Source organism: Pristis pectinata, chromosome 4 (assembly GCF_009764475.1).
Source record: "Pristis pectinata isolate sPriPec2 chromosome 4, sPriPec2.1.pri, whole genome shotgun sequence".
NCBI classification, from domain to species: Eukaryota; Metazoa; Chordata; class Chondrichthyes; order Rhinopristiformes; family Pristidae; genus Pristis; species Pristis pectinata.
In genome coordinates, this window is record NC_067408.1 from 47,563,327 (window position 1) to 47,575,695 (window position 12,369).

Consider the following 12,369-nt stretch of genomic DNA (forward strand, 5'->3'; position numbering starts at 1 on the left):
TGGTACCACCCCCCCCCCCCGAGCCTGTTACTTCCTGGTGGACTGTTACACTTGAAGGGGAGGAGGGGGGGGAGCGGTGACGTCAGCAGCCGCCAGAGGCGGCGGGCGGGAGGCGGCGAGGGGCCGGTGACCTGCACCGATGAGGAGGCGGCGGTGGGCAGCGGAGGGGGCGGCGGCCGGGCCGGCGGGCGCCGCGTGAATGGGCGGCTTGCGGGGCGCCGGGCTTCCGTGTCGCCCTGCGTGGGAGTGGCGGGCCCCGCGGCGGTGACAGCTGTGGGGAGCCGCCGGCGGGCCGCTGGGCACCGCTGCTGCGGCCAGGCCGCCCACCGCTGCCCCTCCGCTCCTCCCCCCCGGCCGGCCAGCCGGCGCCCTGCCTGCGCTTCTCCCGCTGTCCTTGCTGCCTGTGACTGTCCGTGCGTAGCCAGCCACTGGGGTGCTGGATGTTTGCCTGTCAGGCTTCCTGTGTTGCCGGAGTGCCAGGGTTTGTGACTGGGGCATGGTGTTAAACTTTTAATATCAACTCCCCACTGCGGCCAAGCCTTGGCTCTTGGTCCACCTCTTTTGTCCTCCCCCCCCCCCCCCCCCCCCCCCCCCCCCCCGTGTTGCATTCTGCCGCCTTGAATCTCATACTGAAGGGTTTATTGCTTTGTTTCTGTCATTCCCTGATACTGTTGGTCTGTCTGCAAGGGTTTTGTCCTGACCCTGCGTTTGTGTTTTCTGCACCTAGTGTGGGTTCATTTGTAGGTTCTGCTGGCTGCCTCCAAGGTACCCCAGCCCTGCCTGTGTGTGTCTGTCCCACTGTGTCTCTGCCCCATGGACCAGTGTGTGTGTGTGGAGCGGGAGCTGGAAAAGGTGCTGCACAAGTTCCTGATGTATGGGCAGCACTGTGACCGCAGCCTGGAGGAACTGCTACATTATGTCAGTGGCCTCCGACAGGAGCTTTCCAATACAGGTGAGGCCACTATGGCATCTGTGTACAGCACTGCTTGTGAATTAATTGCTTGTTCCAAGAATATTGTTTAAAGAACTGCACAGTCAAATGGACCACAGCCTAAATTTTTGTGTTAAACGGCCATAAGACCCATCTGGAACTATGTCCCACAAAGAATCGTGCAGAGAGGAAAAGTGATGGTTGAGGTATTCTGGAACCTGTATTTTTAGCAGATGGAATTATTTGGCACTGCTGGGCTATTACCTTGTTATATTTAATGTTGTAACCTGGATTTAAATCCAGCTCATTTGTGGAATTTGGTTAAATTGTTCAATTACTTATCTTATGGGCTCCCATCTAGGTCCTGACCAGATGCAGTAGTGTTCAAAGGGTGCCAGGGATCACTTGACCAGCTCTTATTCCCAACATCTAACTGATTCCATTGGAATGGAAGCCTTGAACATTAAGTTATTTAACCAATGAGGCCATCCAAACAAAGCATGGTTGTCTCTTCATGCACCAGTCATCCTGTCCAGATATTGCTGGATATTAATCAGGGGCAGTAACCCTCTTTCACTTGTATTCCCCATATCTGTCCCCAGCTGTGGCAGTGGTTGATGTCCTGTGTATCCTTCACATTTTGTTTTTCCAAGAAACTGGAAAATTGGTTTAAAAACAGTGAGGAATTGTGGACATATATTGGTCATTGATAATGCTATGATCTGGGCATATTATAATCCACAGTCATTCAGGATCCTGTGCTCCTGTGCACATGTATACAAATAAGTAACCATTGGTCCTTCATTTCTGCTTGCTAATTTTGCATTGTTTTAAGTTTTTATTTTAAATAAACATGTCTATGCTTTTGTGAAAATAAGCATTTAGATTGCTTTAAATAAGTATTCACAAATATCTTTTTTTAAAAATCAATCTTGTACTAAAAATGGTGCTTTCATAATTTTATACGAGACTTGCTCTCAACTAATTTCTAGGTACCGTGAATCCTGCAAGAGCACTACATTTATAATACTGAATTTAATTTGTGCAATGAGTTTTTTGTTTTTACTGTTTTTTGAGCATGCATAAACATTGTTCCCAGTGGCTTGGTGGCTGTGCAAACATAAGAAGGAGGTTTTTTACTGAGGAAACAAAGCAATTCATCTTAATATAAAATGGTATTATAATGTGTATCCTACTTGTTATCACACTTGTATATCACAGCATTCTGCTAGTGAATTGCTGAAAACAAAATTAGATGGTCAACATTAATATTTGAAATGGATAAAAGTCATGGTTGACCATGGAACTTGGTTGTTGATATATCATATGTGGCTTGATCACAGTTCTGAATGATGTGTAAAGATGTAAGAAGATAAACAGAAGCAGAAATAACCCACTCAGCCCCTTATTCCAGTGCTACCAGAAAAAAAACATTAGGGCTGATCTGTTACCTTTGTGCCACTTTCCATCACTAATCTTGTATTCCATAATCCTATCAATATCCAAAACTCTATTGACTTCTATCTTGAATACACTTAGCAACTCAGTCTCCACAGCCGCCTTTGATGGAGAATTCCAAACATTTACTGGGTGGAAAAATTTATTCTTATCTCTGTCCCTAATGGCCAGCCATTAATTTTGAGCCTGTGACTCCTTGTTCTTAGCGTTCAGCCAGGGGAAATGCCAATCTCTGTTTACCCTTTGAAGCCCCATTGAAAAAAATTTGTACGCTCCGTGTAATCGCTCTTCCTTCTTCTCGGCTTGAGTACAGGACCAGTCTGCTTAATCCCTCCTTTTATGACAGATCAGAAATATTCTCCAGTTTTGTGAATGTTTACTTATTATTTTTTCAAAGATGCTATACTTCCATTATTGGCTTTGGGTTGTTAGAATCCATATCTGCAATAAAAGTAAATATTTCATATTGGATGGAAGTTCAAAAGTTAAAATATCTAGTTTGAGGGCCAACTCTTGCTGCTACTCAGTGGCCTTTGGGTGAATGCCCTCTGTTGAAATTATATAATTAATAATGCATTCCATCAGGGATGTAGAAGGTAGAGAGGAACTAATGTGCTGTGTTTCCTGCATTTAAAGTGGGTGTGTCTCCTTGATTGATGACCAGAATTGTTATTGGAAGTTGGTGCCATTTTAGATCTGCAAGGCAATGTCGTCTTTGAATCCTTTTTAGTATTACTATTGGAATATGATACATAGATCCTCAGTTGTCCCATATTGAATTGATTTATTATTCTCACTTGTCACAATTACAATGAAAAACTTGTCTTGCATACCGTTCATACAGATCAATTCATTACACATTGCATTGAGGTAGTACAGGGTAAAACAATACAGAATGCAGAGTAAAGTGTCACAGCTACAGAGTGCAGTGCAGGTAGATGATAAGGTGCAAGGCCTTAAAGAGGTAGATTGTGAGGTCAAGAGTCCATTTTATCATAATAGGGAACTGTTCAATAGCAGGATAGCTGCTGTCCTTGAGCCTGGTGGTACATACTTTCAGGCTTTTGTACCTTCTGCCTGTTCCTGCTTTCATTGTAAACAAAGATTGGCATTTAGAATATTTCAATGCAAAATCTCCAACTACTGCTCGTATGCCATCTAATTACCTATATATGTAAAAGTTCAGAACTTCGTGCATAAAATATTAAAATGCCAAATGTACATGAGAACAGAATACCAGCCATTGGATTTATTTTTTTCTGGACATTTACACGTTCCCAAAAATTTTCAAGCTTGCCCTGCCAAAAAGCAATTGATCCTGACGGTAGGCTCTGTGCATAACATCAGCAAGAGAATATGACCTCAAATCTCAGCCTCATTAAACTCTAGAATAATGGACTGTTTGCTACACACAAACATTCCTGTTGCTATGATAATGGCTTGTTGTCCAAGTTACAAGGAGCACATCTACTAAGTTTCAAAATAGCACTTGCTTGTGCAAAAACAATCTTTTTTGAAATGTTAAATTGCATCATCCTGACTGTCTCTGAAGTAAAGTCAGACATTTATAAGCAAAGTCTATCTCCCCTTCATTAACCGTGAGCATTTAGCTACATTTACAAGTATGTTGTTTTCCTATTCATCAAGGAGATGGCTATACAGTGACTTTTAAGGAAGAAGTAACATTCAATAATCTTGGGCACTAATTCACAGCATTGTGCCAAGTTATCCCATTAGAGGATCTGTTAATACTTCAGCAGTATTCATTGTGTCGATACCAAACTGATAATAGTAAGCATTATGTAAAAGTACATTTGAACTAGGTATGAATGATTATTGGCTCCTATTATTTTGTTTTCTAGGCCACCTTGATTCACAGTTGTCAGCAACACTGTCACTAGTTATGTCACAGTGTTGTAAGAAGATAAAGGACACTGTTCAGAAGCTGGCATTGGATCATAAAGATATCCACGGCAGTGTTTCCAAAGTAGGGAAGGCCATCGACAGGGTAAGTACAAAGTTTTAAGGCATTTTGATACCTACAGCAGATTAAGAAGGTATTTCCTCACCACTTTGCAGATTGGAGATGATTATTAAATGCTGACCTCCCTGTGGTATCAAATTGAAATATTCATTCCCATAGTGACACAATCCTTATGTTATTACCACTCTGTTAACCAGCTTTACCAGTTCAGGACCTGGGGGCAAATCTTCTGTTGCCCCAGAACTGCTGTCTACCAGCCCCTGTGCTAGGCTCTTTGTTCTGGTCTGGCACCCGGCACAACCTCTTGTGAGGAGCCCGGTTCCCAGTACTTCAGCAAGGTCCTGTGCAGCACGAGGGCTGTCACAGTGCAGGCAGCCAGCTAGCCAGCTGCATTCGCATGGCAGCTTTGCCAGACTCTCTGGTCTCCCCCCAGGCTCACAGACTGTCAAAGCTGTCGCTGTGATTGGGACCATTGAATATTTGTGAGTATCTTTGACCTTCACAAATATACAGCAACACTTAGGAAGTGTACGAAGAAAACCTACAAAGAATTTTTTAAAAATCTTTTAAAATTATTTTAAATAAAAATTCTTTACATTTAAAAAAACTATAAAGCACATCTGCATGTTAGAAACCAATTCAAATATTAAAACTGGTGAAAGTATACTACTTTCTTTCTTCTGGGAACTGATGTGTGGAGACAACCCATCCCTGCGCCAGGTTTGACCTGGGCTGGTATCCCTGCCTGAGAGCTGGGAAGTCTGTGGGAGATCACGCTTCCCAGTTGGATTCCGTGACAAAGGAACAGCCGGTAATATATGTGGCAATTTAAACTAACACCGGTGCTGGAAACTGGGGCTTCCAAGGGCTGTTGCAGACAAGTCCTGGCATTAACATGGGGCAAGGACCCTGCCATTTTGTGTATGTGTTTATATAAGAGTCTCAAACTTCCTGATAGTTGCACAGGGCAATTACTGCAGTTCTATTTCTTGCAGATTAAAGGGAAATCAGACTGTAGGTTGTTGTTAATTAGAACATGCTGGCCACCTGAGTTGTCAAAAACCACTCACTGAAGCACTGCTGATATGTACAGGAAGCTCCAGTAAATTGGAGTGAGGTGGCAGATGGGAGGAGAGAAAAATGAGAATGATTCAGCAAAAATTCTGTACAGCAGAAAAATGGATATGGCAGGAAATTCAGATGAATTAATCACTATAATAGAAAGATTATCTGGGACGGCACAGTGGGGCAGCTGAAAGAGCCACCGCCTTGCAGCACCAGAGACCCGGAGCTTGCACATTCTCCCTGTGACCGTGTGGGTTTCCTCTGGGCGCCCCTGTTTCATTCCACATCCCATAGATGTGCAGGTTGGTAGGTTAATTAGCCACTGTAAATTGTCCCTAGTGTTTAGGTGAGTATCAGAATTTGGGAGGAGTTGATGAGAATGTGGGGATAATATTTTATGTCAAAAGATTAATGTAGGATTGGTGTAAATGGGTGGTTGACGGTCAGTAGGCTGAAAGGCCTGTGTCCGTGCTGCATCTCTATGACTCTAAAATAGTAAATGGAATAGGCCATTCATTCTCTTGAGCAAATTCTACAAAAATTTACCTACAGGTAGATGACTGACTTGGATTGCTGAAATGATGCTGCGTTTACATATTGGGCTGCACTGTAGCCTCGGTGAGTACAGTACATCAGTGCTGGCCCTGGCATCTACTCTGTACTCATCCACACTCTGTTGCTTTGGAATAGTAGTTTTGTCAGTGAACACTGCGTAAAAGACATTGCTTCCTTGAGTAGCCCTGCATGTGACTGTCCAATAACGTCATGCCTTTCGTGCAGAACTTCGACACGGATGTGAGTGGAGTCGGGGTGGAAGGTGTCTGGGATTTGCATGAGAAGCAGCAGTTCTTGAGCGAGGCTGTGGTGGAGCACTTGTACAGACAAGGGTTGTTGAATGTCGCGGAAGAGCTGTGCCAGGTAAGACCACGAGTAGACCTGCTCACCAGTGGGTGGGACTGTTCGTTTTGGTTGAAAGAACGTGGGATCTTTGGTGGGGAGAGGAAGGATGCAGTGATCAGGTGGTCTGGGATGAGGCACTGATCCAGGAGCACATACTCCAGCTGATGCTGCTGTCACCTTTTCTGGATTTGTCCTCTCTTGAATTCAGGATCAATTGAGGAATGTTTCATGGTGGTATTCTGTGGAAAGTTGAGCAGTTCCTGATGCACTGAATCCTCTCCAGCATCTTAGTCACGCGTCAGAAATGTGATAGAATACTGTCTGTTTGCTTGGGTGAGTGAGTTGCAGCATAGTCGAGCAGCTCAACACCTCTTGCAACAATCACCCTCTTACACATCTTTTTCCCCAAACTGGTGGATCACAGCTGCTGCGTGTACTGTCCGCAGGGTTCACAACAATATCTCACCGGTGCTTCAACAGAACCTCCTGAGCATTGACCACCTAGAAGGGAAAGGACAACAAGTGAATGGAAATATCATCTCCAAATTACACCCCATGCATACAAAGTTGTATTGGACCAAACTCCCTAATGAACAGCATTGTGACTGTACCTTTACACTACAGATTGCAATGGTTCAAGAAGGCAGATCACCACTGCCTTCGCAAGGGTATTTATTGATGAAGCAATGAACACTAACCTTGCCAAGATTGCTCGCATCCCATGTGATTTTTTAAAAACTGTATCTGGAACTATCAGCAAGGCCTTTGTGCTATTTTAGATTACTGTGAGGAAAACTGTAACCGAAATTTGGAAGCTGCTTTCTGAGAGGTCTGAGGCTGGCAAGTCGTCTTGTAATCAGGAAATGTTCCATTTTGAACTGTTCAAAATATGTGTAGGGTTGGGTCGTTCTCAGAAGCATATCTTCTGATGTTGGAGCATGTTTGTGTAGTGCAAGCATACAGACAAGATTGAGGCTATGTGGCAAGAAACACTTGTGCTACGTAAGTGCCAAGGACTATGCCAACAAGGGAGAGTCTAAACCACCCTTGATATTCAATGGTATTATCAACATGAATTGCCCATCATCAACATTGATGAAAGACTCAACTGTACTGGCCATTTAAATACTGTGGCTACGAGAGCAGGCCAGAGTCCAGGTATCTTGTGACCAATGACTCTCTTCTGGGCATCCAAGAATCTCCCCACCATCTACGAGGCAGAAGGCTGATGGAATACTCTTTTTTTTCTTTCTTTTTCAATCTCTTTATTAGTTTTCAAATTAATACAGATTAATATATAGCATCAATGTTTGTACATGTGATACAAAGAGATCTGGATAACAATCATGGCCTAGATAATCATAAAGAACAATAAGATATAAAAAAAATCTGTAGATCCAACGATCTCTTAGTAAATGAATATAATATAAAAGAAAGGAAAGAAAAAGATTTATTATATAAATTTAAAACCCAAATCAATAAGAAAAATTATAAACTATACAAACTAAACTAAACAGAAAAATTTCAAAACAAAACAAACGTAAAAAAAGACTGGACTGAATTTTCTCAGTAGAAACAGAGCAATATTATGTTGTCAACTCCGTTCCTCTAAGTTGGAAAGTTATTGAAAGGGAATCTACATCATGTGAAAATATTGAATAAATGAACTCCAAATATCTTCAAATTTAAGCAAAGGATTAACAGTACCACTCCTAATTTTTTTCAAGTTTAAACATGATATAGTGTGAGAGAAACATTGAAAAGTAGTAGGGGGTATTGGATCCTTCCATTTAAGCAAAATGGATCGTTTGGCCATTAATGTAACAAAGGCAATCCTACGGTAAGCGGAAGCAGATAAATGGCCAGACTCTATCCTTGGTAATCCAAAAATTGCAGTGATAGGGTGAGGTTGTAAATCAATCTTCAATACATTTGAAATAATGTGAAAAATGTCTTTCCAATATTTTTTCAAAAGAGGACAGGACCAAAACATATGTGTCAAAGGAGCCACATTCGATTTACATCAATCACATATAGGATTTATATGATGGTAAAAACGGGCTAGCTTATCTTTGGACATATGGGTCCTGTGGACTACCTTAAACTGTATCAACGAGTGTCTGGCACACATTGAAGATGTATTAACTAAATGAAGAATTTTCTTCCAAGTCTGTATAGGTATAGATGTCTGGAGTTCACTTTCCCATTCATTCTTAATTTTGTCCAGTGATTCTGGATGTATTTTCATAATTAAATCATAGATTTTTGCTATCAAGCCCTTCTGATAAGGATGAAGACCTAAAATTCTTTCCGTAGTTTCAGTTTTGTAAGGTGTCAGAAAAGAGGGTATAGTAGCTTTTAAAAAATTTCTAATCTGCAAATATCGAAAAAAGTGTGATCTAGGCAAATTGTATTTGTTAGACAATTGTTCAAAAGATGAAAAACAGTTATCAATGAATAGATCACGAAAACATACTATTCCCTTCCTTTTCCATATGGAAAAAGCTGAGTCAACTCTGGATGGATGAAAGAAAAAAATTAGATTGAATGGGACTTGACAAGTTAAATTTATTCAATCCCAAAAATTTACGAAATTGAAACCATATTCGTATTGTATGTTTAATAATTGGGTTAGTCATATGTTTACTTAATTTGGTAAGTGCAAAATAGAGTGAAGCTCCTAAAATAGAAACTAATGAAAATTCAAGTACTAATTGATGCTCAAGGCATACCCATTTGGGGCATTGAATTACATCTAAATCTTGTATCCAAAAAATTAAATATCTGATATTAATTGCCCAATAATATAATCTAAAGTTAGGCAAGGCCATACCACCATTCTTTTTTTAGTTTTTGTAAATATTTCTTACTTAACCTTGGGTTTTTATTCTGCCAAATGTATGAAAGAATTTTAGAATCAATAGTGTCAAAAAAAGATTTCAGGACAAAAGTTGGAATCGCTTGAAATAAATATAAAAATTTTGGTAAAATATTCATCTTAATCGGCCTACCAATGATAAAGACAGTGGTGACCACTTAGTAAATAATTGTTTAACATGGTCAATTAAAGGCAATAGATTAGCTTTAAATAAGTCCTTACGTTTCTTGGTAATTTTAACACCTAAACACTTAGAATAGTTTCCAATCTAAAAGGTAATTGCCTATAAATTGGGGTTTGCATATTCAATGGAAAAAGTTCGCTCATTAAAATTTAATCTATAGCCAGAAAAAACACTAAACTGATCTAGTAGTGATAGTACTGCGGGGGTAGATTTGTCCGGATTAGAAATATAAAGTAACAGGTTATCTGCGTAGAGAGATCTTATGAATCTACTGTCCGCGAGTAATGCCACATACATTTGAAGAGTCCTGGAGTGCAATAGCCCTGATGGAATACTCTCCACTTGCCTGGATGAGTGCAGCACCAATAGCTCTCAAGAAGTTCGACAGCATCCAGGACAAAGTGAGCCTAACCCATTCTAAACTTCCATCCCTCTTCCATCTGTGTGTAGTGAATGTGTTGTGTACCATTTACAAAATGGACTACAATTACTCACCTAGGCTATTCCAACAGCACCTCTATCCCAAAGAAGAACAAGGGTTTCAGGTCCATGGGAACACTACCACCAACAGCTTCCCCCTCCAAGTTGTGCACCTTCCTGATTTGGAACTGGATCCCTGGTTCTTTATCATTGGGTCTGAAGCCTGAAAGTCGTTTCCCAACAGCACAGTGGGATTACCCTCACCAGAGGGGCCACAGTAGCTCACCACCTCCTTTTCAAGGATAGTTAGGAATGGCCCTGCCAGCAATGCCCAGATCCCATGACGGTAAATTTGTCATGACTTCAAAATAAGAATAGGTTGATTCCTAATAACAATATGCCAGCAGAGCAATCTGTCGTCATGGTGACTAGTTTCCAGGACTAGTGGGCCACCAATTCAAGTATTGAAAAATGGAACTTTACATCTCGATAGGAGGCCAATCAGCCTGTCATGTCTGTGCTGGCTCTTTTGATACTGCTTCCAGTCTCTTCACTCTGTTTGCCTGTTGTCCTGTAAATCTTTCCCTCACAAGGAAAGATTACAACGATAGCTGGTTCCATCAAACAATACACTTCAGATTGTAATGACTATTTGTTTTTTTTTTAAATCTTCAAGTTAATTTTGGTTTTCTTATCAGTTATCTCAAACCACCATCCCTGTTTGCTGGCCCACTCTTTGTGAGGGTGGTTTGTCCCTTGTACATTGTCAATTGTGACCACCTCTGTTATTGCTCTGAGAACTGCCATTGAATCAATGGGTCAAATGGCCTACTATGTTGTCAGAAAAGATGAGAATAAATATGAAATATCATGTGGAACCCTCTAAACCATTAACATGCTAATCTATGGTGCCCAGAACTGAAAGCCACACTGAAGTTGAGACTGGCCCACAACAACTATAGCCAGCTACCCCTTACCCCTCTCTCTTTGTATTATATGACAGAACTTAGCACTAAACATTGTATTTTTTTATAAATAACGTTTCTGTAAAATTCAGAAATTCAAATATTTCCTCCATGTGATATTGAGATCGCTGTCACTGAGAACTAAACGTGGTAAAACCCATTTCCATCTTTTCCCAGGAATCTGGAATATGTATTGACCTCTGTCAGAAGGAACCCTTTCTAGAGTTGAACAGGATCCTGGAGGCACTGCGGGTGCGAGATTTGAGGCCAGCACTGGAGTAAGTCACAGCGTAAATTTCCCTTTTTCCCCCTTCCTGTGTACAAGCTCATTTAATACTGTTCTCCCAACTGTTGAGAGTCAGTGGCTCCCCACCATTGGGATGGTTGCATTTACTCAGACAGCGATGTGAAGTACAGGTATGGGGACCTCCTCTTTCAAGATGAAAGCTGATCAATTGATCAGTAGCCTTAAAGTAAGTCATTTATCAGTGCCTGTTTAAAAAGTGTCAGTATCTGACAAGATTGGTGAAAATGTTCTTTTATTTATAGGCTTTTTGGGCATTGCTGGCAAGTGCAGCAAGTAACTCCTTTCCCTGGCTGTTAATCAGAGGACGATGGTGGAGCCTCATCCCTGAGCCTCAGCAGTCCTTGTGGAGAAAGTTCTCCCACAGTACTGCCGGTTCCAGGATTCGGGCCCTGCAATGATAGAGGAATGGTAATGCATTTCCAAGTCAGGATGGTGTAAGATAGGGCCAGGAGGCTTCCAGTGAAAGGATTTGTTTGCATCTGTTCCTTGAGGTGATTTAACAATGCCTTCTACACACTTGGAGCATGGAAAAGAAAAAAAATATATTTAATGTGGATAAACCACTTTTATTCCCCATTCTTAATCGACGTCTTTGACATTTCCTCTTTGCAGGAATGTATGGTGATGCACCTCCTGTACATCTCTAACTGTCTTCATGTTGACACCATTTAAATTTGGGTTCTGGGTATCCTACATCCAATAAGCTTGCATCCAGCATTTGCACTGCTAATTCTGGCTCCTGTGTACTGGCAACAGCCTCACAAGCTCCGAGGAACCCTGGTCCTGTCAGTCTGCCACTAGGATGGAGTGGCTGGATGTTGCTTTGTAAGCACCACTTCAGTGGTGCAGGTCTCTCGGAGTCCAAATTCAGTTCCAAGTTCTCCTTTTGTGACAGGCCCCAGCTCTCTTTCCCTCTCCGTGAACCAGTAACCAGCTGGGGTGTGTAAACAGTTCCCCTCCAAGGACATTGCAATGAGATTATTGCTGAAGGTTGTGGTTAGAACGTGTTGGTGATTGTCAGAGAAGTGTAAATGTTTGTAGTTTTTGTTTAATATTGTCAATGGTATAACTTGAGTGCTGGTATTGGCCATGTTTGACTGTCTTATCATGACAGGATCTTACTCCTACAATCTCTTAGTGGTCAGTTGGGAATTAACAAGACTATGCAGAATGCCATGCTGGCCACCACTACCTGGAGTTGTGATTGACCACGTTTACTTGTCCTGTAGCTGGTTGGCAGTCTCTGATGGGATGACAATCTTGAACAATGGCAGCTG

At 41.6% G+C, this 12,369-nt stretch overlaps 1 protein-coding gene across 1 annotated transcript in view; it reads left to right on the forward strand.

Moving 5' to 3' along the window:
* Positions 1-588: 588 nt before the first annotated feature.
* Positions 589-12,369, forward strand: part of rmnd5b (required for meiotic nuclear division 5 homolog B) — a 31,186-nt gene continuing 19,405 nt past the window's right edge. The window contains exons 1-4 of the mRNA XM_052013694.1: positions 589-952; positions 4,252-4,397; positions 6,219-6,356; positions 10,963-11,063. Of these exons, the coding sequence (XP_051869654.1) occupies positions 814-952; positions 4,252-4,397; positions 6,219-6,356; positions 10,963-11,063 (524 nt within the window). The 5' untranslated portion in view covers positions 589-813. The remainder of the gene's footprint in view (positions 953-4,251; positions 4,398-6,218; positions 6,357-10,962; positions 11,064-12,369) is intronic.